Source organism: Phyllobates terribilis, unplaced genomic scaffold (genome assembly GCF_046119375.1).
Source record: "Phyllobates terribilis strain yellow unplaced genomic scaffold, ASM4611937v1 Scaffold_2__4_contigs__length_985480577, whole genome shotgun sequence".
Classification (NCBI taxonomy): Eukaryota; Metazoa; Chordata; class Amphibia; order Anura; family Dendrobatidae; genus Phyllobates; species Phyllobates terribilis.
Window position 1 is genome coordinate 167,247,906 of NW_027362762.1, and position 26,792 is coordinate 167,274,697.

At 43.0% G+C, this 26,792-nt stretch overlaps 1 protein-coding gene across 2 annotated transcripts in view; it reads left to right on the plus strand.

Annotated features, from left to right (window-relative positions):
* The window catches only part of POU6F1 (POU class 6 homeobox 1), a 107,899-nt gene that overhangs the window by 52,893 nt on the left and 28,214 nt on the right, over positions 1-26,792 (plus strand). Inside the window, exons 5-9 of one of the 2 annotated variants that reach the window (XM_073663236.1) lie at positions 1,044-1,153; positions 7,533-7,758; positions 9,520-9,770; positions 19,903-20,031; positions 22,787-23,005. In XM_073663236.1, the coding sequence (XP_073519337.1) occupies positions 1,044-1,153; positions 7,533-7,758; positions 9,520-9,770; positions 19,903-20,031; positions 22,787-23,005 (935 nt within the window). The remainder of the gene's footprint in view (positions 1-1,043; positions 1,154-7,532; positions 7,759-9,519; positions 9,771-19,902; positions 20,032-22,786; positions 23,006-26,792) is intronic. The other variant, XM_073663237.1, reaches the window with a different exon arrangement.

The window sequence follows — 26,792 nt, forward strand, 5'->3', positions numbered from 1 at the left end:
AGAGTGACAGACCCCGCATTACATATGGAGGACAGGTAGCGAGTGACAGACCCAACATTACACTTGGAGGGCAGGTAGATAGTGAGAGATCCCACACTACACATGGAGGACAGAGAGTGACAGACCCCGCATTACACATGGAGGACAGGTAGAGAGAGACACATACTCGCCCATCCATGTGTAGAAAGTGACAGACCCCCACACTACACATTGAGGACAGGTAGAAAGTAACAGACCAGGCACTACACATGGAGGGTGGGTAGAGTGACAGACCCCACGCTACACATGGAGGGCAGGTAGAGGGTGACATATCCCACACTACACATGGAGGGAGGTAGATGGTGACAGACCCTGCACTACACATGGAGGGATGCAATATTGGTACACTAGAAAAGTGCTTTTCCTGTGCCGAAGTGTGACATGGGGAAAACTTGTGGTGAGCAATCATTATCCATCTCAAAGTGTTCTGTAGGGTCAAATTTAGATTTTTTTTTTCTCTCAGACATTGCAGACTCATTATTATCTTCTCTTCTTCAGGTATATTGTGATTTGGTGTTCCCTCCAGGTCACGTTCAGACTCCTGATAATATCTCTGTATCATCAGCACTTGTTAGTGGAACAATATTGCAGGCAATTAAGTTTCCACTTTAATTTTAAAAGTACCTGACAGGAGATTCATGTTGCCCTAACCTCTGGCAGCATGAATCCGAGTCCAGCTGCCGGACAAGGGCTAAACCTTCCTGATGACTATTCTAAGAGGCTGGTCCCTGATTGTTTCTCCATTCCCCGCTCACCTAGACTGACAGGTCTCGCTACGTGTGTATATAGGGAGAGACCTGTCAGTGTTAGGGAGCTGGGAGGTGAGAAGTCCTTGGGGACTGGTCTTGGACTAGTCAGCCGAGACACCTAGTCCCCAGGCGGCTGTTCCGATCAACAGTTTTTTGTGTTATATTTCTACTTTTTCTAAGTATAAATCTGGCATCAGATTGTTAATATTTGTTTTCTTTGTTTTTTTTTTGTTGTTTCCCCCTTTGGATGTGAAGTGAAATCATCAGCCGGACTGGTCGCTCCTTCTCTACCAACGCTTTTCACTCATGCGGCAAACCATCCTCAGGCGACCCTTGCATCTTTTGCTTTACAGACTGCACCCCAGGTGAGGTACTGACATTTTCCCCTAGTTGGGACATATTTATTGTATATATACTAACAAGCTTTATAGCTGTATAACAGGCTTTATATTGGTAGGTCATTGAACATTATGTTAGGAAACATAGCATCTTTATATATTGATGTAGATGCACCAAGAGAGGGATTTTCTGTACATTATGATTAAATGGGTTTTCTAACAAGCTGCCATTTTTTGGGTAACCCACTGCACCCCTTTATGTTCCAAGATGCTTCTTACTGTTGTAGATCTATTTTGCCCTTGAGGCTATGTACCTACGATAGAGAAATGCTGCATATTTTTTCCGCTTCTCCCTGGCTGGAAAAATGCATGCGGTTTTTAAATGCGTTTTTCCCGCCAGATAGAAGCGTTTGTCAAGTGTTTTTGCATGCATTTCTGCATGTGGATTATCAAGTGCTTTTCGAAGCGATTTTAGCATCACTTGGAAAAGTGCTTAACAACTTGTTCACACTATATAAATCCATGCAACCGGCATGGATTTATAGTAGCGTGACCAAGTTAGTTAAAAAAAAAAATATATGAATGATAAAAAATAAAGATTATACTCGCCTTCCGATGTCCTCCCGGTGTTTTCTCTGCTGCGTCCGGTGTCTTGGGCGGCTCGCGGTGGTGTGAAGGACCTTCGGTGACGTCATTGAGTCATGTGACAGGTCACATGACTCAATGACGTCATGGTAGGTCCTTCACAACACCGCGACCCATACAGCAGACCAGATGGAGGGGAGAAAACACCGGGAGAACATTGGAAGGTAAGTATAATCTTTTCTTTTTTATTTTAAATTCTTTTTTTTTACAGTTTCTATGGTACCCAGGTCTGGATGACAGTCTCCTCTCCTCCAGACCTGGGTACCATCCGCACATTGAACCGTGTGATATCCGCTTGTGCAGATGCAGTGTTGCGGATGTCACGCGGTCCAATGCAAGTCAATGGCGGCGATTCCGCCTGCGTGTCCGCAAAATTAATGGACATGCTGCGTAATTTTCCTCACTGATAATCCGCAGCGGAAATTTCCGCAGCATGTGCATAGCACATGTGGATTATCATTGGGGACCATGGGGCACATATTACTAAGCGTTTTTTAAGTGTTTTCGCTGTGCTGATTGCAGTCAATATCTGAACCTAGCAGTTGTGCTTGAGGTAAAATATGATCAATGTTTCATGCTCATAAACTACACTTCCCATAAGGTGCGTTTCACACGTTCAGATATTTACGGTACTGGAAAATCCCATACCAGAGATGTCCGTGTGCACCTATGTGGCACACGTGTGACAACCGTGCCAGCATCAGGAGCACCTGGGAATCGGCGTACAGTTAGCGCTGTTCCCAAACGCCGGGTACTGAATTGCTAAAAAATAAGAATAAAATAAAAAAATCTTTATACTCACTTGTCCGAAGTGTCCCCTGCTGTAATCCACCTGACTGCTCACGCCGAGGAGACAGGGAGAATGACTCGCCGCAGCAAGCGGGGCCCCGGAGCTGCGCTGAGCTCAGTGAGTGACGGCACTGCTTGCTGCAGCGAGTCATTCTCCCCGGCGTGAGCAGTCTGGTGGATTACCGCTTGGGACGCTTCGGACAGGTGAGTAGAAGGATTTTTTTATTTTATTATTTTTGCAGTTGGACACTACGGGAGCAGACCACTACTCTCAACATTGTCTTCTGCTGGTGCTAATCGCAGTACTGATTCCCAGGCGCCAGTACGTGTAAAATGAATGTCATCCTTGTGTCATCAGTGTGGGACGTTTTGCGGCCTGAGCAGCGGGTTAAAAACAGACATGTCAGCGTGTTTTACCCACAGACACACGGTCCGTGAAGACACACTGACATGTGCATGTGTCGGTGTCTCCAGTACGTGTGGTAACTAACGTGTGAAAGAGGCCGAGGCACTTGTTGGCTTGCGCTGTGGATGGCGCATGCTCGCTCTGTGCAAGTGTCGAAACATGGGCCGCAAGTTTACAGCCACACTACACAGTGATAAGAGCACTGCCATAGGAAAATAGCAGTGTTCTGCAGCACATGCTCCTTGAGCCGCAAGGTGAAAACATCTGATCTGCATAATGCAAATTAGTAGTTTATTTTAGGTAAATAATAAGGGTCCAAGGTACTGCTTCAGCTACTTTATAATGTATGAGTAAACAGTACATTGTATAATTTCCTCACCATTTTCAAGTCTTCTATTAGGGGGAATACCTCAATTTTTTTGATGACTGTACGTGAGACTATCTAGATTGATTATGGAGTTTTTTTATCCAAAAGTTAAAATCATATACAGTGTTTAGAAAAAAATTTTTTTTTCAATAACAGAAAAAATAGGGTCATGGATGGGGAGAAACCATAAATAAATTAAAGACCCAATACTTGGCTGATACACCTCATTCAAGGTCATTGATTGGCTATAGTGGTGATATGGGTAGTGGGGCACAACATCGCTACAAGACTTTAAACAAGAACCAGTGCTGCAGCGATGGCCTGTCTGACTAATCTTGCAATTACTGCAGCTAATCAATAATTTGTGTGTTTTTCCTATAGAAGTGATCAAACCAGCACTGATCAAACTTTTTTGGCATATCCTGTGTACATGCCATGAACCTGTTATATTCAGAAACATTTACCAGCAGACCTAGTGGTAATCTTCACTTAAATAGCATTTAAGTCCTGTGTAGCCAACTTATTGGAATAGCTGCTACAGTGAGAAAAATATGTTTTATTCTTCATGCAGCCGTTCGCTTCCAGTCATCAGGCTGGAGCAGGGGGAGCAGTCATTACTCACTACAATGACAGTGTGGCTGTAATCACTCCCTAATACTGTGATTGACAGCCTGCTCTGCAGTGTGTTTATGCAGCATTTGTATGCACAGTCGGCTGTCAAAGTACTCAAAGGGATTGATTACAGCCACACTGTCATTGTAGTGAGCAGTGACTGCAACCTGCACCACCCAGATGACTGGGAGACCGTCACATCTACAGTGGTGGCCAAAAGTATTGGCACCCCTGCAATTCTGTCAGATAATACTCAGTTTCTTCCTGAAAATGATTGCAATCACAAATTCTTTGGTATTATTATCTTCATTTAATTTGTCTTCAATGAAAAAACACAAAAAGAATTGTCCTAAAGCCAAATTGGATATAATTCCACACCAAACCTAAAAAAGGGGGTGGACAAAAGTATTGGCACTGTTTGAAAAATCATGTGATGCTTCTCTAATTCGTGTAATTAACAGCACCTGTAACTTACCTGTGGCACCTAATAGGTGTTGGCAATAACTAAATCACACTTGCAGCCAGTTAACATGGATTAAAGTTGACTCAACCTCTGTCCTGTGTCCTTGTGTGTACCACATTGAGCATGGAGAAAAGAAAGAAGACCAAAGAACTGTCTGAGGACTTGAGAAACCAAATTGTGAGGAAGCATGAGCAATCTCAAGGCTACAAGTCCATCTCCAAAGACCTGAATGTTCCTTTGTCTTCCGTGCGCAGTGTCATCAAGAAGTTTAAAGCCCATGGCACTGTGGCTAACCTCCCTAGATGTGGACGGAAAAGAAAAATTGACAAGAGATTTCAACGCAAGATTGTGCGGATGGTGGATAAAGAACTTCGACTAACATCCAAACAAGTTCAAGCTGCCCTGCAGTCCGAGGGTACAACAGTGTCAACCCGTACTATCCGTCGGCATCTGAATGAAAAGGGACTGTATGGTAGGATACCCAGGAAGACCCCACTTCTTACTCCGAGACATAAAAAAGCCAGGCTGGAGTTTGCCAAAACTTACTTGAGAAAGCCTAAAACGTTTTGGAAAAATGTTCTCTGGTCAGATGAGCCAAAAGTAGAGCTTTTTGGGAAAAGCATCAACATAGAGTGTACAGGAAAAAAAAAAGAGGCATTCAAAGAAAAGAACACGGTCCCTACAGTCAAACATGGTGGAGGTTCCCTGATGTTTTGGGGTTGCTTAGCTGCCTCTGGCACTGGACTGCTTGACCATGTGCATGGCATTATGAAGTCTGAAGACTACCAACAAATTTTGCAGCATAATGTAGGGCCCAGTGTGAGAAAGCTGGGTCTTCCTTAGAGGTCATGGGTCTTCCAGCAGGACAATGACCCAAAACACACTTCCAAAAGCACTATAAAATGGTTTGAGAGAAAGCACTGGAGACTTCTAAGGTGGCCAGCAATGAGTCCAGACCTGAATCCCATAGAACACCTGTGGAGAGATCTCAAAATGGCAGTTTGGAGAAGGCACCCTTCAAATATCAGAGACCTGGAGCAGTTTGCCAAAGAAGAATGGTCTACAATTCCAGCAGAGCATTGTAAGAAACTCATTGATGGTTACCGGAAGCGGCTGTTCGCAGTTATTTTGGCTAAAGGTTGTGCAACCAAGTATTAGGCTGAGGGTGCCAATACTTTTGTCTGGCCCATTTTTGGAGTTTTGTGTGAAATGATCAATGATTTGATTTTTGCTTCATTCTCTTTTGTGTTTTTTCCTTGCAAGCAAATTAAATGAAGAGAATAAGACCAAAGAATTTGTGATTGCAATCATTTTCAGGAAGAAACTGAGTATTATCTGACAGAATTGCAGGGGTGCCAATACTTTTGGCCACCACTGTATGTCCTCCCTATAGCTGCTGCTCCAGTATATCTGCAGGTAAGAATTTCCAAGTTCCCCTTAGGGTATGTGCCCATAATGCGTCCGGGCCTGCGGGTTTGACCGTGTGGAAGAGCCTCTGGCGGCTTCCGCTCATTTTATGCAAATGAGCGGGGCCATTTATTTTTTTCACCTGCGGACTTTCCTCATAGAGATTAGGTCTGTGGGGAAAGTCAGCATGTGGACTTGCAAGAGAAATTGACGTGCTGCGGTCTGGAAAGACGTGCCACATGTCAGTTTCCGCGGGTGTGCCGCAGGTGACCACATACGCATAGTGGGCATGGGATTTCTAAAAATCCCATCCACTATGCTGTAACATCTGGATAAGCACGTAGTGTCAAACCCACAGCAAATCCGGACTGTGTGAGCATATCCTTACAGTAAAGGGAATACAGCAAACTCATGCGTGGGCCTCATTCAGACCTCCATAATTTATGTTAAAAAACAGACATAAGTGTTTTGGGTGAGAGTTCCATCAGTGTTTGGACAGTGTTCAGTTTTTACCATAAGTGTTTAATCAGTGATTTTCACAGATTAAAAAAAAGAATATTGTGAAACTTCTATCCATTACAGTGTTAATCACGGACAGCACACTGATGTGGTCCATGATTTTCAAGCCCATAAACTTGTATTTGTAGTTTTGATCCATAACTTGGATGAAAAGAGAATGTGTCTGTGATTTTTGTGGGCCACTCTATCCGCCAAAAAAAAAACGGACATGTGAACAGCGCCATAGACTATAATGGGTACATGTCCTATCCATTGATAAGTCTGCAGCTACTCTGTGTGACCGCAGACTTATGAATCCCTCCAGCACAGGCATTGTGGGCTGTGAGGATTCACCGGTTTCAGACCCGGGACCAGAGGGTATGTATGAGTTACACATACTCCCGGCCAGTGGGCACGGCCTAGCTTCCATACATTTCTATGGAGTGAGGCTGCACCCTCTAGTCCGCCACGCCCACTGAACGACCACGTCACTAGTCGGGGCATGACCTCGCTCAGTACAAATGTATGGAACAAGGCCATGCCCATTGGACAGGCTCTGGCCAGGAGTATGTATAACGCATACCTGAAACTGGCGAATCCCTACAGGGGATTCATAAGTCTGCAGGCGCGCAGAGTGACTGCAGACTTATCGATTTGGAACGGACAACCCCTTTAAGTCTGCTGTACATATACTTATATAGAGGTGATCACCACTCCGGACAGGGTGTTGTGTTTTTTTTTTTTAACAAAATCAGAAAATTCCGTTTACCTGTGTAACTTCATTGCAAAACAAGCCACATCGGTCTAAGCTCCTTTATCACTTATCAGTGGTAAGCATGTATGAACTGGATCCTTCAAACATATGAAAATGTGCATATACTCTTTACCCCCAGGGAAAAAAAACCTGAAAAGGTTGTAATGGTCAGTGGCAGGATTCTTTAGAAACGCTAAAACATTGGGCATACGTGGTAATGCATCCTTATGGTGATTCATTTAATTTTGGCTTTTGATTTCTTCTTAATATCTTCATATGAATAGGACAACAAAGATTTTAAAATCCATGATTTATATTTCTATGTGTATTCCTATTTTTGTTAAAATAAATACTTTTAAGCCACGAATTTTAATGACTTAAGTACAGTAGTTTTGTTTAGAATAAATGTCAGATTCAGCAAAGACTTCTTAATGAAATGTAAAATTAAACTCTTTTTGTTTTAAGGTCTTGACTCAGGAAAACTTAGCAACACTTTTCACAGGTGTGATGGCTCCCACCGGAACAGTCAGTCAACCTGTTCTTATCCCCATCACTATTCCTGGTCAAATGACCGGCCAGCAGGGTCTCGCTCTATGGAACTTCCCCACGGCAACTCTAGCCACTATTCCTGGATTAGCAGCTGCTCCACCTGCTGGTGGAATGTTCAAACTGCCTCTAGCAAACTTGCAAGGTAAGAAGACTCAGGGGCCTATTGCTTCTCATTAGATTTTCTATTTTGACTTTTTACTGCTTTTTAATTTTGTTGCACAAGATCTTTAAGTGTTATTGCTTGTTTTTGTTTTTTTAATATGTTTTACCCCATTTACACTTTCTACCAAGCATTGGATCCTGGGACCCTTATAGATCGGTAAAAAAAAATTGCTCAGGGTAGGACTCGTCCGATGTATACAATCGTGTGAGCGAGCCTTAAAGGGTTTTCCCAGCCTTCTGAAAAACTTTCTAATAATCTACATATATGTAAAAATCAATCAAGGTACTCAAATATCCCGCTGAGCCAATTGTTCCCTGGTCCAGCAAGGTTTTGTTTACCCTGCTGCCGAAATTACATGTCATCCAAACATGTGACTCCAGCTGTCAGTCACTAAGCTAAACACATTGCAGCCAGTCATTGGCAGCCTTGGTCATGTGTTGACCCCTTATCAGTACAGTGGTATAAAGAAAGATAAGTGCAGATACAGAAAATTATCTGCTGGGATGGGGGAGGGGAGGGAGCTTTAACTACAGAGCATTGTTTTTTTTTACCTATAACAGGCCTCTAGGGAGATAACCAGAATAAATGTCCTCACGCCCCTCGGTGAGTGGACTGGCAGTGCAGACGTGTGATCATCACTCCATTCACTGCTAGTTTTGGAGACTAGATCTGCTTCATTATATAGCCTGAAAAGCACAGTAATGCAGCCAATTTTTTTTACAGTTTTGCTTCTACACATCTCTATAGTGACTTTTATTTTTTTCACTAATTTGGCTGCATAGATCTTTTTCTACGCAAGACAAAGGTGGTGATATGCTAATTAGTGGGTGCCTGGTTTTCCCCAGACTAGTCATTCCACTAATCATGTTATTACACCCCATGATTTGCAAGAGCAGTGTCACCGCCAGCTCTGTGCAGATCTCTGCTTCCCTGACAGTATGCACTGAAGCCGATGTACACACCCCAGCTTCATTAGCAAACTGCGTGTGCCCATTGAGCCAGCGGTGATGTTGGGCACAGCCAGCGGTAAGCACTGCCACACTGAACATGTGCAGTGCGCTGATGAAGCCGGGATGTGTACACTTGGCTTACTGCTCATTACCAAAGAGGAAGCGGTAACACAGGACCCGCAACAGGCTGTGCCCTACATCACCGCTGGCTCCCTGGGCACTTGTAGTTTGCAGATGGGTCAGTATTCGGTCAGTATTTTTTCTCAGGAGTGGGAGCCAAAACCAGGGCCTTAGACCCCCGCTGCCGGGAGGTGAGGAAATTAACTTTATTCCTCCTGGCAGTGTTCTGGTTTCAGTCACTGGGGCTGTGGTGACATGGGTTCAGTCAATGCTCTGTGCATAGGGAGCAGCGGCTGTAACTGTGCCCCTAAAGCACTGAGTGACAGCAGGATCAGTATTAGGGCCAGCTGTCAGTCGGGCCGGGGGTGCGGTTACAGCTGCCACTCTATACACAGAGCAGTGAATGAACCCACAGTGGATCCACCCATGTGACTAAAACCGGAATGCTACCAGGTGGAATAAAGTTCAGCAGGGGTCTAAGTGCAGGCGCCGGGGAGTTTCAAACTGCTATTAACCTACAGATTAACCCCATATCTGCCGGTTTTCAACATTGTTTTCACTTGACAGGTTCACTTTTAAGAATGCAATAGTCTTTTTCTGTTACAGTAACAGGTTCCTTGCTATAAGAGATGCATTTTTGTTATTTATTTTATTTCTCATGTTTTTCCAGCAGCATCAGTCCTGAATACTGCCCTACAAACTCCCGTTCAGGCTGCCCCAGCCCTCCAGACTGTTTATCAGGCTCAGCCAGCAGTCCAGGCCCAAGCTGCTCTACAGGCCACTGTACAGCCACAGGCGGCACTGCAAGTCCCAACAGCTCTACAGGCCCAAGCAGCCATGGTGTCCAGCAACATAGCCAAAGCAGAACCTCAGACGCATCTTACTGTCCAGCCTGCAAGTTTTACTTTTAATCCAGCTATTGTAAGTATGTAAATTATGAATCTAAAAAATGAGACCTCCTCTTCCTACCCCCCAGCTTTCTAGATTTTAAAGATCCACATATTTCTACAGAATATCTGAAAATTAATAAAGAAAAATAATAATTTCAATCATTTTTAAGCAGGACATGAAAACTATTTATTAAAAATATATATATATATACACTTATGTTTATAAGTGCTTCTCACTAAATTAGAATATCACCAAAAAAGTTAATTTATTTCAGTTCTTCAATACAAAAAGTGAAACTCATATATTATATAGAGTCATTACAAACAGAGCGATCTATTTCAAGTGTTTATTTCTGTTAATGTTGATGATTATGGCTTACTGTGATGATCGAGCATGCTCGTTACTCGAGATTTACGAGCATGCTCGGGTGTTTTCGGAGTATCTTCGGTGTGCTCGGGTGTTATGTTTGAGTCACTCCTGTGTGCATGATTTGTGACTGTTTGACAGCTTTAATACATGTGAGGAATACCTAAGAAACAGGCACTGACAAAAGTATCACTGTGCTTGATTGGCCAGTAAACTCGCCTGACCTTACCCCATAGATAATATATGGGGTATTGTCAAGAGGAAGATGAGAGACACCAGACCCAACAATGCAGACGAGCTGAAGGCTGCTATCAAAGCAACCTGGGCTTCCATAACACCTCAGCAGTGCCACAGGCTGATCGCCTCCATGCAACGCCGCATTGATGCAGTAATTGATGCAAAAGGAGCCCCGACCAAGTACTGAGTGCATTTACTGAATGTACATTTCTGTAGGCCAACATTTCTGATTTTAATATCATTTTTCAAGCTGTTGTTATAAAGTATTCTAATTTACTGAGATAATGACTTTTGTGTTTACATTGACTGTAAGCCATAATCATCAACATTAACAGAAATAAACACTTGAAACAGATCACTCTGTTTGTAATGACTCTATATAATATATGAGTTTCACTTCTTGTATTGAAGAACTGAAATAAACTTTTTGATGATATTCTAATTTAGTGAGAAGCACATATATGTGTGTGTGTGTGTGTGTGTGTGTGTGTATATACACACACTGCTCAAAAAATAAAGGGAACACTCAAATAACACATCCTAGATCTGAATGAATGAAATATTCTCATTGAATACTTTGTTCTGTACAAAGTTGAATGTGCTGACAACAAAATCACACAAACATCATCAATGGAAATCAAATTTATTAACCAATGAAGGCCTGGATTTGGAGTCACCCCCAAAATTAAAGTGGAAAAACACACTACAGGCTGATCCAACTTTGATGTAATGTCCTTAAAACAAGTCAAAATGAGGCTCAGTATGGTGTGTGGCCTCCACGTGCCTGTATGACCTCCCCTACACCACCTGGGCATGCTCCTGATGAGGTTGCAGATGGTCTCCTGTGGGATCTCCTCCCAGACCTGGACTAAAGCATCTGCCAATTCCTGGACAGTCTGCGGTGCAATGTGACGTTGGTGGATGGAGCGAGACATGATGTCCCAGATGTACTCAATCAGATTCTGGTCTGGGGAACGGGTGGGCCTGTCCATAGCTTCAATGCCTTCATCTTGCAGGAACTGCTGACACACTCCAGCCACATGAGGTCTGGCATTGTCCTGCATTAGGAGGAACCCAGGGCCAACCGCACCAGCATATGGTCTCACAAGGGGTCTGAGGATCTCATCTCGGTACCTAATAGCAGTCAGGCTACCTCTGGCGAGCACATGGAGGGCTGTGCGGCCCTCCAAAGAAATGATACCCCACACCATTACTGACCCACTGCCAAACCGGTCATGCTGAAGGATGTTGCAGGCAGCAGATCGCTCTCCACGGCGTCTCCAGACTCTGTCACGTCTGTCACATGTGCTCAGTGTGAACCTGCTTTCATCTGTGAAGAGCACAGGGCACCAGTGGTGACTTTGCCAATCCTGTTGTTCTGTGGCAAATGCCAAGCGTCCTGCACGGTGTTGGGCTGTGAGCACAACCCCCATCTGTGGACGTCGGGCCCTCGTACCACCCTCATGGAGTCGGTTTCTAACCGTTTGTGCAGACACATGCACATTTGTAGCCTGCTGGAGGTCATTTTGCAGGGCTCTGGCAGTGCTCCTCCTGTTCCTCCTTGCACAAAGGCGGAGCTAGCGGTCTTGCTGCTGGGTTGTTGCCATCCTACGGCCCCCTCCACATCTCCTGGTGTACTGGCCTGTCTCCTGGTAGCGCCTCCAGCCTCTGGACACTACGCTGACAGACACCGCAAACCTTCTTGCCACAGCTCGCATTGATGTGCCATCCTGGATGAGCTGCACTACCTGATCAACTTCTGTGGGTTGTAGAGTCCGTCTCATGCTACCACGAGTGTGAAAGCACAACCAACATTCAAAAGTGACCAAAACATCAGCCAGAAAGCATTGGTACTGAGATGTGGTCTGTGGTCCCCATCTGCAGAACCACTCCTTTATTGAGTGTGTCTTGATAATTGCCAATAATTTCCATCTATTGTCTATTCCATTTGCACAACAGCATGTGAAATTGATTGGCAATCAGTGTTGCTTCCTAAGTGGACAGTTTGATTTACTTGAAGTTATATTCTGTTGTTTAAGTGTTCCCTTTATTTGGAAAGGTTAAAAAAAAACACTGGTCCACATAGTTCAATCAATTCTAATTCAATAGTGAAACAGTGAGAGGCAACATAAAGCATAGAGTCAATTTTCAACATTTTTAGGAACAAACCACTTCTTGACTCCAAGCATGGAAATCAGACCAACCTGCTTCAGTGTATCTCCAGGACTCGGTGCTTTTTGGAGAGGTTGTCTCATGACAAACATTTATGACTTATCTTATCTTGACTTATCTTAAGTATATGGCATAAATGTCTAATAGATGTGGGTCCCTCATGCAAGACCAGCACCTATCTCCAGAAAGGGGGTCCCCTGATTCCCTGTCTGAACTGGTGGCCTGGCCCCAGTTACGAGACGTCACCCCATTTTGCTGAGTAAAAAACGCAGTGTCTTACCGTTCCAGCAAAGTGGATGGGATTTGTACAAATCTCCTGCCCACTGCTCTTCTTAGTTATGATGCGTAAACTGACCTGCGGTGCCTGTTTCAAATCTGCAACATGTCAATTTCTCTTGCTGGTACGCTGAGTTTTATGTGCTGATTTTCCTCTTAGACTTACATTACATGCAGAAAATCTGCAGGTAAAAAACACACATGCGTTTTTTTGTGCATTTGCGCACCTAAGTATGTCAATAAAGTTTTGTCAATGAAAAAAACAAAGTATGACGCCCCATACAGAGACAAAAAACGCAGAAATGGTGAAAATTGCCTCTTCAGAGAAAAATAGGACTTGAACTCTATAGCGCCACCTATTGGAAGCAGCAATCCTACAAGTCACAACCCTTTAACGAGTCGGGCAATATGACTTAGGATAAAAGCCAAATCAGAATCTCCACGTCAAAAACACACCAAAAGCTCATTGTGGGAACGTAGCCTAACATGTCATCCACAGCGCTTCTATTGTAACATGCTGCACATTTTTCAACTGGAAAATCCAGACAAAATATATGATGCTTATAAATGTGGGAAGATATCTTTAATCTTTATTTTCCACTTTGTAGAAAAAAATAAATAAACCATCCAGGACTAACAAGCACACCCATTGGAATTTTTTTAAAAAACATTCTTTCTAAAAATGGGATACATTTTAACTCTGTGATGAAATTAAATCTTTGGTCGGAAATAACCCAAATTTGGTTGCCAGGAGGGCACCAAATTCAGGTGACCCCCTGGTCAAGCGTGAGTACGTAAGAAAAAAATCATATTAATCCATTTAGTTTGAAAGATCCTCCACTTGGAATGCACAGGCGTGAGGGATGCTCTTACTGTGATTGTTATGACATCCAATATCTTGCTGACTCCTTTGGTCAAAAAATGCTTAAATTGTAAATCTACTATGATGGATAATATCATCACAAGCTCATGTAATAAGATGTATGTGGGCAAAACTAAATGATCTTTATAGGCAAAAATATCAGAACATATGAGAGATTTTAGAAAAGTAGATGATGATAAACCTCTTGCCTCACACTTTATTCATAATCATGAAAAAAGCTGCTAGATTTTCGCTTTATGGCCATTTATCAATTACAAATAAGCCGCAAGGGTGGGGATATGGACTGAACCCTTGTTGCAAAAGGAATCCATGTGGACATAGACATAGAATACACTTGAACCACATGGATTAAATAATGAGATTTAATTTTTCTTTAAAACATTAAGTTTCTTCAGAAATATATAATTTTCTTTATTTTTCTTTAGGATTACTTTTCTATTACCGTATTTTTCGGACCATAAGACGCACTTTTTTCCTCCAAAATTTTGGAGGAGCGGGGCACAGGAGGCAGCAGCCGCATACTGCAGCCTACACTGTCCCCACTGCTAAAGAAAATGAATATTCACTGCTCCCCTTTCCCATGGGGGGCGTGGGGAGCACTGAATATTCATGCTCCTTAATAGCGGTATACAGTGTAGCCGCGCTGCGGCTGCTGCTGCTGCGGTTTATCTCCTGTGCCCGCTCATTAAAGGGGGTGAATATTCATGTCCTTTAATGAGCGGGCACAGGAGATAGCCGGCAGCAGCCGCAACGCGGCTCCGCTGTGTGCCGGCTATGAAGGAGAGAGAAGTCACTGCTCCCTGTGCACACAGACCCGGCGTGGGGAGCAGTGACTTCCGGCAGCTGATCTCTCCATGTGAGCCGCGCATGGCAGTGACGTCATGCGCGGCTCACATGGAGAGATCAGTGCAGGCAGACCGGACGCAGCGCTGGAGGAGAGAGAAGAAAGGTGAGTATGAGTGTTTTTTTTTTTTTAATGTGCAGCCTGATGGGGATTAGGGGTGCCATGCATACCAGGACAGGGATTAGGGGTGCCATACATACCAGGACAGGGATTATGGGTGCCATGCATACCAAGACAGATATTAGGGGTGCCATGCATACCAGGACAGGGATGAGGGGTGCCATGCATACCAGGACAGGGATGAGGGGTGCCATGCATACCAGGACAGGGATGATGGGTGCCATGCATACCAGGATAGGGATGATGGGTGCCATGCATACCAGGACAGGGATGAGGGGTGCCATGTATACCAGGACAGGGATGAGGGGTGCCATGCATACCAGGACAGGGATGAGGGGTGCCATGCATACCAGGACAGGGATGAGGGGTGCCATGCATACCAGGATGGAGGGATGCCAGGCATACCAGGATGGGGATGGGGACTACATATAAAAGAAAGGGGGCGGCATATATACCAGGATGGGGGATATTGTCAGAATTGGGGGACATTACCCCTATACCAGTGTCAGCAGAAGACCCCCTCCCCCTTAAAAGTGCATCATGACCACATTTTTTGCTTACATTTTTATTTTTTTATTTTCCTCCTCTAAAACCTAGGTGCGTCTTATGGTCCGGTGCGTCTTATAGTCCGAAAAATACGGTATTTTTTTTTGTGTGTCATTAGTTTATCTAGTGTGCAAATTTTAGGTTATTAGTCCCTTAAGTAATTGATATTTAAGACTAATCAGTCATTATTGCATATACATCTTGAGCGTCTGAATGGAGGAAAGCCCTTGGTGTGAGGCCACTATGCTGTGGTTTACATATGCCTGCTTCTGCTAATTAGATGTGCTGACCACCATTGTCAGAGCACCATTGAACAGTGTTTGCCTTTCCAGCATGGCTCTTGTCTAGAACTTTATAATGCCCAGCCTCCTCTTATCTTACATGAAATGATAGGCAAGCAATGGTATGATCTGTGAATTTACAGTTGGGCTGGAGTCCCATTAGTGTATTGCATCTGATGTGATATGCTAAGGACACTCGGCTCCTGCTCTGCTGCGAGCGGGAGCAGAGTGTCTGCTATGTGCTCCAACCTCTCGCATGAGAGAATCACAGCACAGCTGCGGAGGAGACGAAGAAAGTAATCTGTTAATGGCGTCAGCGGGAATCAGACTGCACTCGGGTAATATCCGAGTGCAGAGCGATGTTTCACACGCACCCGTAGACTTGTATCGGTGCGTGCGATCCGAATTGCGCATGCAATCGCAGCATGCTGCATTTTTTTCTCCATTCGATCGTAGCAGGAAAAAAAACGCTGCTGAGAACACAAGCATAGGACTAAATTGGTACAAATGCAATCTGATTTTTAATCGGATAACATTTGTCCGATTTAATCGTAAGTGGGAGCAAGCCCTAAGGGTGCTTTCACACTGCATTCTGGCACCCGTTCGTTGGTCCCATCGGGGCATACGTCCGTAATCTACCACCGCAAAACGGGATTCGGATGTATGAGCCAACGGGGCCATAGACTATAATTGTGCCGACAGAGTGAACATGTGCTCTGTCGTGCATAATTTTCGGACGAGTACGCCTACTGGAGACTGACACCCAGACGCAGTCTAGCATGTCTGAGTGTCCTCCTCCAGGAGGTGTATATACCTGTAAATGATGCACAACAGCACATGGTCGCTCTGTCAACACCATTATAGTTTATGGCCCAGTCAGCGCATATGTCCGAATACCGTTTTGTGGGGAGGTTCGGATGTAAACCCCTATGGGACCAATGAACGGGTGCCAGAACGCAGTGTGCAAAGCACCCTAAGGAGTTTACAAGTACAAGTTCATTTCTTGAATAGATGACTACACCTCCCAGCCTCCTCTGGGCCAAAGAAGGGTATGATCTGTGAATTCACAGCCAGGAATTTGATTATTTGCTTGTCAGGACCTCTGTTTAATGTTTAATTTCCCTGCATGGACTGTTTAGTAAACAGCAGAGATTCATCATCATTCCACTGATTGCATAGTGTGAACTATCGCCTTCTTATTGGCACCTTAGAAAACTGGAGTCTCCCATTGTTATTCATTCATGTTTTCAAGTGCCTCCATTGAATCTCCATGCGTGGCAATTAAAAGTGTGAACATTGCTCTATGGAAGACACCCTTTCCTCACTTCCAGGGCTGCTTAAACTCTTTGCATGCTGATTCAGATATTTACAGCAGTCACCCTATAATTGCATTTAAACCACTTTCCCCCCTCTGCCTGCACACAGCCTGCAGGATTAAATTTGTTTCTTAGTTGGTGACTATTTCAGCTCTTAGAGGGTTAAACACTAAAGTTGGCTAAATTTGTAAATCTTATATGCAGCTATTTACTACTTGCAAAATATTTTATATTTTTGCTGTTGTTCTCATTGGCCAGCTAATGTTTTTCGTGCTTAATTTTTTTGTATGCACATTATTTTTCTATAAGCACAATTTTTCCAGTAATGCATTTAATGTTTTGAGAGTTGAGGGGATTTTTTAAATAATAAAATGTATACTAATTTAATTTGTTTGGAAATTTTTGGTGTGCTTGTTAGTTCTGAACTGTTTGTTTCTTTTTTTTTTTTATACTAATTCGTAAACTAGAAAAGCACCTAAATAATTAACTATTGTAGATAAATTGGAACATTTACTTTTTCTTAGGTTTGGCCCATTATATATTTTCTTTAGTTTTTCCTTCCTTTATTTTCCACTTGTTTGTTAGCTACTTCCAGACTGCCCAAAGACTTAAACGTCTGGGCAGTTTGCATTATACTTTGCAGTGACATTCTACACAAGATTGTGATGCAATGGAAGCTTTATGCCGACTGTCAGACACAGCCAGACTCCCCAAAGCGTTGAGAAGGCATAGAGCGTTTATTACCTTCAGTGCCTTCCCGATTGCCTATACAGTATTAGGAAGCACTGATAGTGCTTCCTTCTCAGAACCTAGTGATCCTGTGATCTCTGGGTTTAGGGAGTGAGCAGGAGCTGCTGAGTCCTAGAAGAACAAGTCAGCTCTGCAGCTACGAGGCTGAATTTTCACTATACCTGGAGCTAATATACCAGCCCAAGTTACAGGGAAAAACAGATTAAAAAATATTTCAATTTTGAAAAGTTACCCCAAAGATTTTTTATGATCTTATGTGGGCACATTGTGTAAAATAGATAGATGAAAACCAGGCAAAATATGAATTGAAAAAAAAAACAAACCTCTGCTAATCCAAATCGCTCTTACCTGTCCCTGTCGAAAAAAAAAAAAAGTGACTGATCTATAAAAATAATTGCTATGGATAGGGGAACAAATTTTAAAATGCATTTCCTAAAGTCCTTTGTGGGCATAAAAAATTGTGAAAAACAGACACGTATTTCCATTATTTTCCCAATGATATTGCGCAATATCGGAGAGAGAGAGAAAAAAAGTATGAAAACATAAAAATTAGGCTTCACTAATCACAAAAGAAAGATGCAAAAGCATTTTGAATATATGTATAAGAAAATTATTTACTGCTCTTTAAACCTCATGAGCAAAAAACCCCTGGAAAATTTGGCCGCTCAGGATCAGAGGAAAGTGGCCAGGTCTTGAACTGGTTAAAGAATCACAAATCCATTTGTATCAGTGTATTGTCTCTTCTTATTTATTTTATTTGGTTGAATACTTTGCACCGCATAGAATCACCTGCAGAATCGTTAAGGGTTGGGACTAGATGACTTGGGCAGAGCATTACAAAACCTCAGACAGGCTCTTTGAGCACCAAGGATCAAACATATGATTAGGGAATGACATAAAAAGAACTATTGGAGCACAAATTTCTGAGAATGTAACACTGGCTGCCATAGAACAGTGTCAGAAGACACCGTGCGCAGCCGCAGAGCGCTCCTCTCCATGACCCTTGTCTCAACAAACTGCTTGGCTGTTTGTGCAAAACATTAAAGGAGTTGTCTGTTTATAAAAAAAAAAGAAAGATAATTCTTTAAAATACTAAAATAGCATTAAATTATAACATCTGACCTTTGCAGCCAAATAGTGGCTTCAGCGGTCAAGCTGAGGCCAGTGATTGGCTGCAGCGATCATTTGTTATAGATGAGACATCACTTCTGGGGGGGGGGGTGATATGGGGGAGCAGTGAAGTGACCATACTGAAGCACCAGTGGCTTTTTCATTAAAGTAATGATTATTTTAAATTGGATCTCTTACCAGGTTTTTGCTATGTAATCTGAAAGCAGCATTATGTAGAGACAGGGAACCTGAATTAATGATGTGTCACTTACTAGGCTGCTTGCTGTCATTTTGATAAAATCTCTGTTTCTCTGCTGCAGATCTAGCAACTCTCTGAATGCTGAACCCTGCCCACACCACTGATTGGCAGCTTTCTGTGTACACTGTGCATAGGCAGAAAGCTGGCCATCTGTTTGCGGCGGCGTTATATAGAGCAGTAGGACCACATGGCATGAGACAACTTGCCCTCTAGTGATAATCTCCTGTTGATAAAACACATCTATTTTATTGAACCTACAAATAGCAGTCCAGAAAATGACCCATCACTGGAATCGGGACTCTGCCCCTACATTATGCTTCTCTTAGAGGGAATCTGTCAGCAGGTTATTTCTAATTAGTCTAACTGTATGTTCACACTTGTTGTTTTTCAACCTTTATCCCGCATATTTTTTTGTACAGTACCAGTTAATGAAATTTCTAAAATCTCATTCACATGGTGCACGTTTTCTCCTTGCATTTTTTGAAATGTCAATTATTTCAGCATTTTTCAACAATTAAAATTAATGGAAAAATTCGTCAAAAAACACACGTATTGTACATCATATTTTTCCTTCCAAAACTGTTTTTTGGTGCAGATAAATCCGCAGCAGAAAAGTAGTGTGTGAACATACTCTAAAGTATTACCAAACTGTAGCCAATATATTTTTTATCAAATGGACAACACTTTTAACATGAGAAAAATCAGCCACTAAATTTAGATTTTCTACTTTATGCAGAATCTTTTTGATGTTTGTCCACATGGTATGATTATCTGGCAACTTGAAATTCTTTTTACAAGGACACAAAGCAGTCTTCCAATTTGTTTGAGAGTAGTTTTTTAGCACCGCATAAAAATTACTACAAATCGCACTGTGTAGAACTAAATGACCAAATCAATAACCCCCCAACCACATAGTTTTTCCCAGACTAAAGAAATGTTGATTAATTGTATTTTTTTAATTTTTTTCAAAATGATTGTTGTTTTTTTCTTTTCTTTTTCTAGATCAGTGCTGCATCAATAGGAGGGCAAACCCAGCTGCTGAACTCCCTGGCTGCTGCTCCGATTATTGCTAATGCTATTCCTGGAGTGCAGGGCATCACTAGCCAGATTATTACCAATGCTCAGGGCCAGGCAAGTACTGCTGTGACTTTACTTTTCCGATTCAGTTATTTGAATTTACATGTAAAACTTTAAGAAACATCTTGCTAAGACAGAGAATGGCATTTAATTACCGGATTTTTCTGACCATAAGACACAGCGACCTTCCTGATCATTGAGAGAACAGTTTTCTCCCCTCCTGACTGACACTGATCTATCTGATGCAGGAGAGGAAGCTGAACCTGCACATCACTACAGCTGTATGGGACCGGCACAGTCCTCACTACGCTGCAGGGCCTGAAGCAGCGGAGCACACCACTGAACACTGGTGCTGAAGGACCTTCCAGTATATTAGTTACTAGCTATTGAACTCGTTCTACGCCCTGGTGATGAACATTTTTATTGGTATATGGACCTCTATCCTGGTATATGCTCCCCAATCCTGCTCCCCCATCCTGGTATATGCTTCCCCCCCCATCCTGGTATATGCTCCCCACCCCCATCCTGGTATATGCTCCCCCATCCTGGTCCCCTATCCTGGTATATGCTTCCCCCCAACCCCCCTTCTGGTATATGCTCCCCCCCTCCATTTTGGTATATGCTTCCCCCTCCCATTCTAGTATATGCTCCTGCCACCCCCATCCTGGTATATGCTCCCCTCACCCATCCTGGTATATGCTCCCCCTTCATCCTGGTATATGCTCCTCCCCCATCCTGATATATGCTCCTCCCCCATCATTGGTCCCCTCCATATTGGTATATGCTCCATATTGGTATATGCTCCCCCCCTCCATTTTGGTATATGCTTCCCCCTCCCATCCTGGTATATGCCCCCCCCCCCTCATCCTGGTATATGCTCCCCCCCATCCTGGTATATGCTCCTCTATCCTGGTATATGCCCTCCTCCATCCTGGTATGTGCTCCCCCATCCTGATATATGCTCCCCTCCATCCTGGTCCCCTATCCTGGTATACATTCCCCCATCCTGGTCCCCTTTCCTGGTATATGCTCCCCAATCCTAGTCCCCCATCCTGATACATGCTCCCCCATCCTGGTACATGCTCCTCAGTCTTGGTCCCGCTGCCCATCCATCCATAAAATAAAAAAACACTCCTACTCACCTTTCCACCTAAAAATGGCACCTGAATCAGTGCGTGCGCATCCCACGCTATCCGGCGGCATTTTGTTGAAGACCCTGATCTCCGGAGTGGCCGGAGGAGGAGTGTGCTGCCGGAGTCGGCGCCTTCGCATAGCTTGATCTCCGGTACCATTTTGTTGAAGACAAATTTGCAGTGTCTTCAACAAAATGGCACCGGATAGTACAGTATGTGCACACGCTGATTCTGGCGCCATTTTATTTTTATTGTCTGCGTTATGCACAGGCGCGGACTCTGGTGCCACTCTCCTCCTCCGGCCTCTGTAGATCACGGTATGTCCCCACTGGCGCCGGAGATCGCAGGATGCGGTCAGCGCCTAAGCATTCCGCACCTGTCTGTGATGTGTCTTTCGGTCCGGCCACACTGCAGTGCGTTTGCGCAGTTTATAGAGGCTTCGGACAGATGGACACATCCCTGGTTATATTATAGATATGATCAGTCACATGGGAAATAAAATATGTAAATTGCCTCTTCAGAGAAAAAGAGGACTTGAACTCTATAGCGCCACCTATTGGAAGCAGCAATCCTACAAGTCACAATCAACCCTTTAACGAGTCGTGCAATATGACTTAGGATAAAAGCCAAATCAGAATCTCAATTTGCAGACACGGTGTTTGCTACCTGGTACTAAACTACTCATGATTAAGATCAGTGTGGGATGAGTGCAGCAGAGTTGTGTGTATATTCAAACCTACACATAATCTGCAAAGTATCATAGATCCCCTTGTGAAAAAAAAATTCAAATGGGACCAATACCAGTGATATCTAGATGTTCCAGAGAAAATAAATCGGGGCATACAAATAATGTGACATAAAATAGACAATAAGTTTAATCAATAATTACATGAAACTTAGCTGAAAAAAATGAACTGGAGTATAAGTTGGTATGCATGCAAAATAGGAGCATGTTCACACTGGCCATTAAACAGATAAATCCCAAGACCGAGACAAAATGAACATACACCCTGCTGTAAGTAAAATCAATAGTGCATATTAATAACGTAGGGTACTTAGTAAACACAGTTTTTGATCAAAAAAAGTGTAAAAGCCATCCCACCAACGTTAAGGTGTACCACAATCAGGGTGGTCCTAACCTCTAGTATTAAAAACTTACCATGTGTCAAAGTAATGTCAATGTGAATAAAGGCTGAGCAGGATCAGGTCCCAAATTGTATCCATGCTGTGTGCGCTGCAGTTATGTCTATATGTACTGTGCATGCAGCAGAATTGTGTGCCTCTATTCTGCCTGTTAACCTGTGTTATTATCTCCCTATAGAGCTCCCTAGAGTACATTATTGACCCCTAGTGATTTTGACCCTCTGGTTATTGATGCCTCTACTTATTTACACCACTAAAGAAATTTTAATTAATAGGAAATATATTTTTACTGTCTCCTGATGTCTAAAACATATAGTCCGAAAAATACTGTACATTTATCTCATCGCTTATGAGTTCACTTTAAATGCCTGTTTTGGAATTTTATAATGGGCTATTGCTGTGTGGTGTACTACTGCTCTCCTGCAAATAGTTTACAGTGCCAGAAAATGACATAAATTCAATCCAATATTACAAGTCCCTTACAAAATTATGTTTTCTGTCAAATATCTGTGATATTTCTGTCTTCCTTGCAGGTTATCGGCGCTCTCCCATGGCTGTTGAACTCGCCAGGTATCACTGCAGGTGCTGCCACTGCTGCCTTATCAGCACCGAATCTTGTGCAAGCTATAACCCCCCAGCTTCTATTAAACGCCCAAGGACAGATAATAGCCACTCTGGCTAGCCAAGCCGTCCAGCCAGCAGCGATACGGAAACCAGCCTCACAAGACCTACCAGCAAAGACTGAACATCAGGTAATATTATATGTGGAGATACAAGTACACAGGCTGCCAGTACCTGCAAAGCATGTGCTCATTTACATTATTTTACAACAAATAAGTCCCAATTCATCAAAACAATTCAGCCAGAATTTTTTGCGTAAATCATTTTGAAAAGTTGAAACATTTTTGCACAGCGCTGACTTGTGCAAATGTTGGCGTTTTCATGCCAGTTTCTCCCTGCTCTGCCAAAATGGACAGAGCTGCAGCGTGATGGGGCGCAGCAGTTGCGTGACTCCACAGCTGATCTAATTCATGACGAGCTGTGGCGTTCCTTGCATCAGAAATCTTACTCCAGTCTCTAACTGCAGTAAGATTTGGGGCGAGTCGCACGCCACTTGTCAGGTGCTCTGGATTCATTATGAGGTGTGCACCTCTTAACGAATCAGGAGCGTCTGACTCCACCATGCCACCTCATCAAGCTCTGCGTTGTTTATTATGGTCTTTTTGTAAAATATTATGTTGCGTTATTTTTCAATGACTCGTGGTGTACTGGTGACGATCTTCCCATCATTTTTACTGTGTTTGAAATATTGTAAGCTGAAAAAATATCAGATCCAGCTGAAATATTTCAATACCCATGTTCCTGGAAGTTCTACTTTTACATATATTCTCAAGTAGTCAAATAGGTAAGATCAATGAAGAAGTGAATTAGTTGACTAAACATGTGGTCATAAAGTAGATAAACTCAGGCAAAAGTCCCTTTCTACAGATCGGTTGAGTGTGTTCCTCCATCATGATCGTAATCTGGAATGTCAAGACCGTAATCTTAGCATATGTATTTTAACCCCTTAATGACTGGCCATTTTTAAAATATATTTTTTACTCTTTGCTTTTCAGCTGTCATAACTTTATTTTTTTCACTAACGTAGCTATATGAGGCTTTATTTTATACAGAATAAATTGTATTTTTTTTAGTGCTGCTTTGGGGTCTTTATAAAGTACCGAGCAATTTATATAAAAATTTTAATTGCAATGCAAATATGAACGAAAAAAAAAAATCTAACTGCTTTTTTAAATTATTTGCTGTTCATGTTTTCAAAATAAATGACAGTTAAATGAATTGCCCAGGTTATTATATTCACTTGGATACTTAATATGTGTATTTTATGTTTCATTAAAGGTCTCTGGGGAATATATTTTTCCATATATTATTAATTTTTCCCCTATTTTAACTGGGACAGCCCTAGGTGCCCCAGGTACAAGGGAAAGCAGTCCCCAGATGTGACACACACCACTGGCAGAGCTAGTCTGAGTCTGCAGCTCTACTTTGACGGCAGACACCCAGCAATCATGTCATTGCCAGATCCTACAGACACATCAGCGTTGTGGATGCTTCTGTACATTGCATAGCACTCATTGAGCGCTAGGTAGCCACCAAAATAGAAGACAGAAGCCGTCAATTACTGCTTCTGTCTTCTCCTCAGGATCCCTGTCTATGTCTGACAGCTGGGGATCAGACCTGCTCCCTCTCGACAGCAGGAACATTAACCACGTGCCATAAATATAAGGCTATGTGCCCACCATGCAGAAATGCTCAGGATTTTTTCCTGAGCGTTTCTGCATCTCCCTGGCAGAAAAAACGCAAACATATAGTGTGACCCGAGAGAGTGGTTAAAAATAAAAAAATAAATATATACTTAGCTTCCGATGGCCCGCGCTGGCTTGTTTCGCCCGGTCCCGGCTGCCGGCAACAGTGGATTGAAAGACTTGCCGACGTCAGCGTCGCGTGACCCGTCACATGACTCTGACATCAGAGCAGGTCCTTCAATCCACTGCAAAGTGCCGGGAAGCAAGTGTGGGCGCAGTGCGGGCCGCCAGAAGGTAAATATACATTTATTTTTTATTTTATTCTTTTTTTTTTACAGATTTTTTAATGGTACCTGGGTGTGGATGAGTCTCTCCTCTCATCTACACCCGGGTACCATCTGCACATTAGAACGCTTGGACTACATATACAGTGATGCGTAATCCATGCGGTCTAATGCAAGTCAATGGCGGCGAAGACGCAGCACTTCCGCAAAATAATTGGTAGTGCTGTGTTTTTTTCCGCAATGATAACATTGCTGCCCTTCTACCATGCGTTTTTAATGCGTTTCCGCAGCTGCAAAAACGCTGCAGAAACGCATTAAAAACGCATCATGGGCACACAGCCCAACAATCACTTGACTAGAAAACTCTCCCATAAAAGTTAGATAATCTCCAAATCCCAGTTTCATATGGGCCATGTGGCTTTATATTTCTGAATGATGTTAAAAATAGCTTAGATTATTACTATCGGTTATAGGTTTAGATCCTTCTCCTTAGCTATGATGTACATCATGGGTGGGGAACCTCAGGCACCGGGGCCGTTTACAGCCCTCTATGAACTTTTCTCCGCCCACCGGGCAGATTCCTGGGGACCGCAGTGCTTGGGCCGGCAGCTGTATTTTGATGGCTGACGGCCCATTGATTTCTTGCTCTGTGAGCACGCACATACAATGTTCACTACTGAACGCTGAGGCATGTGCAATGAAAGATTACACAAGTGCCCGCACCAGGATGTACTTTGAGGGTGGAGTTAGCGCACTATTTGTACGGCCCCTGAAGGATGGTATAAATATCCAAATGGCCCTTGGCAGAAAAAAGTTTCCCCACCCCTGATGTACAAGGTATGAGACAGGAAAAAAAGTATGCTCGGAGTGAAAGGTTATACCAAATTTATATCAGTTTGGAATAGCCTCATTTTACCTGAATTCTTTCAATTAAAAGACTTCACACATTAGGGGGGGGAAAAGGGCTCCACAGACTCTAACAGTTGTTTCAAGATAATATCTTTAACTCCTTCACAACATATGACGTATATTTATGTCATATGTCGTGTCATTGACTTTGATGCGGGCTCAGATGCTAAGCCCACATCTTTCCCCGCACATGACTCCTGATTTATTCAGCTGTAATGTGCATTTAACATAGCTAACCAGTTAAATCACGCTGTCAAACTCAGACAGCGGAATTTAACACGCTCTGGCCGTAAGCGCGTCATTCCAGCTGCCCATCGGGACCCCTGTCACATGATCGCAGGGCGCCGATGAGTTGTGATGACAGCCGAGGGTCTGCAGAAGACCCATGCCCCTGTCATTATTATACTCCTGTGAATGCCAGCTTGTCGCCGGCGTTCATAGGAGATTGTGATTTTTACTATACATAACCGTGCTTTAGTACTGCTATGTATAGCACAGGTGATCGGACAATTGCAGCTTCAAGTCTCGTAAGGGGACTATTAAATTCAGTAAAAAGTGAAGAAAACTTTTTTCAAAATATAGAAAAAAAAACCAACCAGTTCAAATCGCCCACCTTTTGCCCTATTGAAAATAAAACTAAAATAAAAATTTGGCAGATTGCAAAATTATGTATTTTTGGTCGCCGAAACATTGGAATAAAATGCAAGAAGAGGCAATCAAAACATGGTATCTTCCCCAAAATGGTATCAATAAAACGTCAGCTAAGGGCGCAATAATAAGTCATCACCCGGACCCAGATCCTGAAAAATGGAAAGGCTGCGGGTCTCAGAATATGGCGAAAAACGCGAAAACTTTTCTTCATACAAATTTTGGAATTTTTTTCTCACCACGTAAATAAAAAATAAACTATATACGTTTGGTGTCTCTGTACTTGTATTGACCTGGGGAATCGTATTACCAGGTCAGTTTTAGCATATGGTGAATATGGTAAATAATTTAAAAAAAAAAAAAAATTGTGGAATTGCACTTTTTTTTTAAAA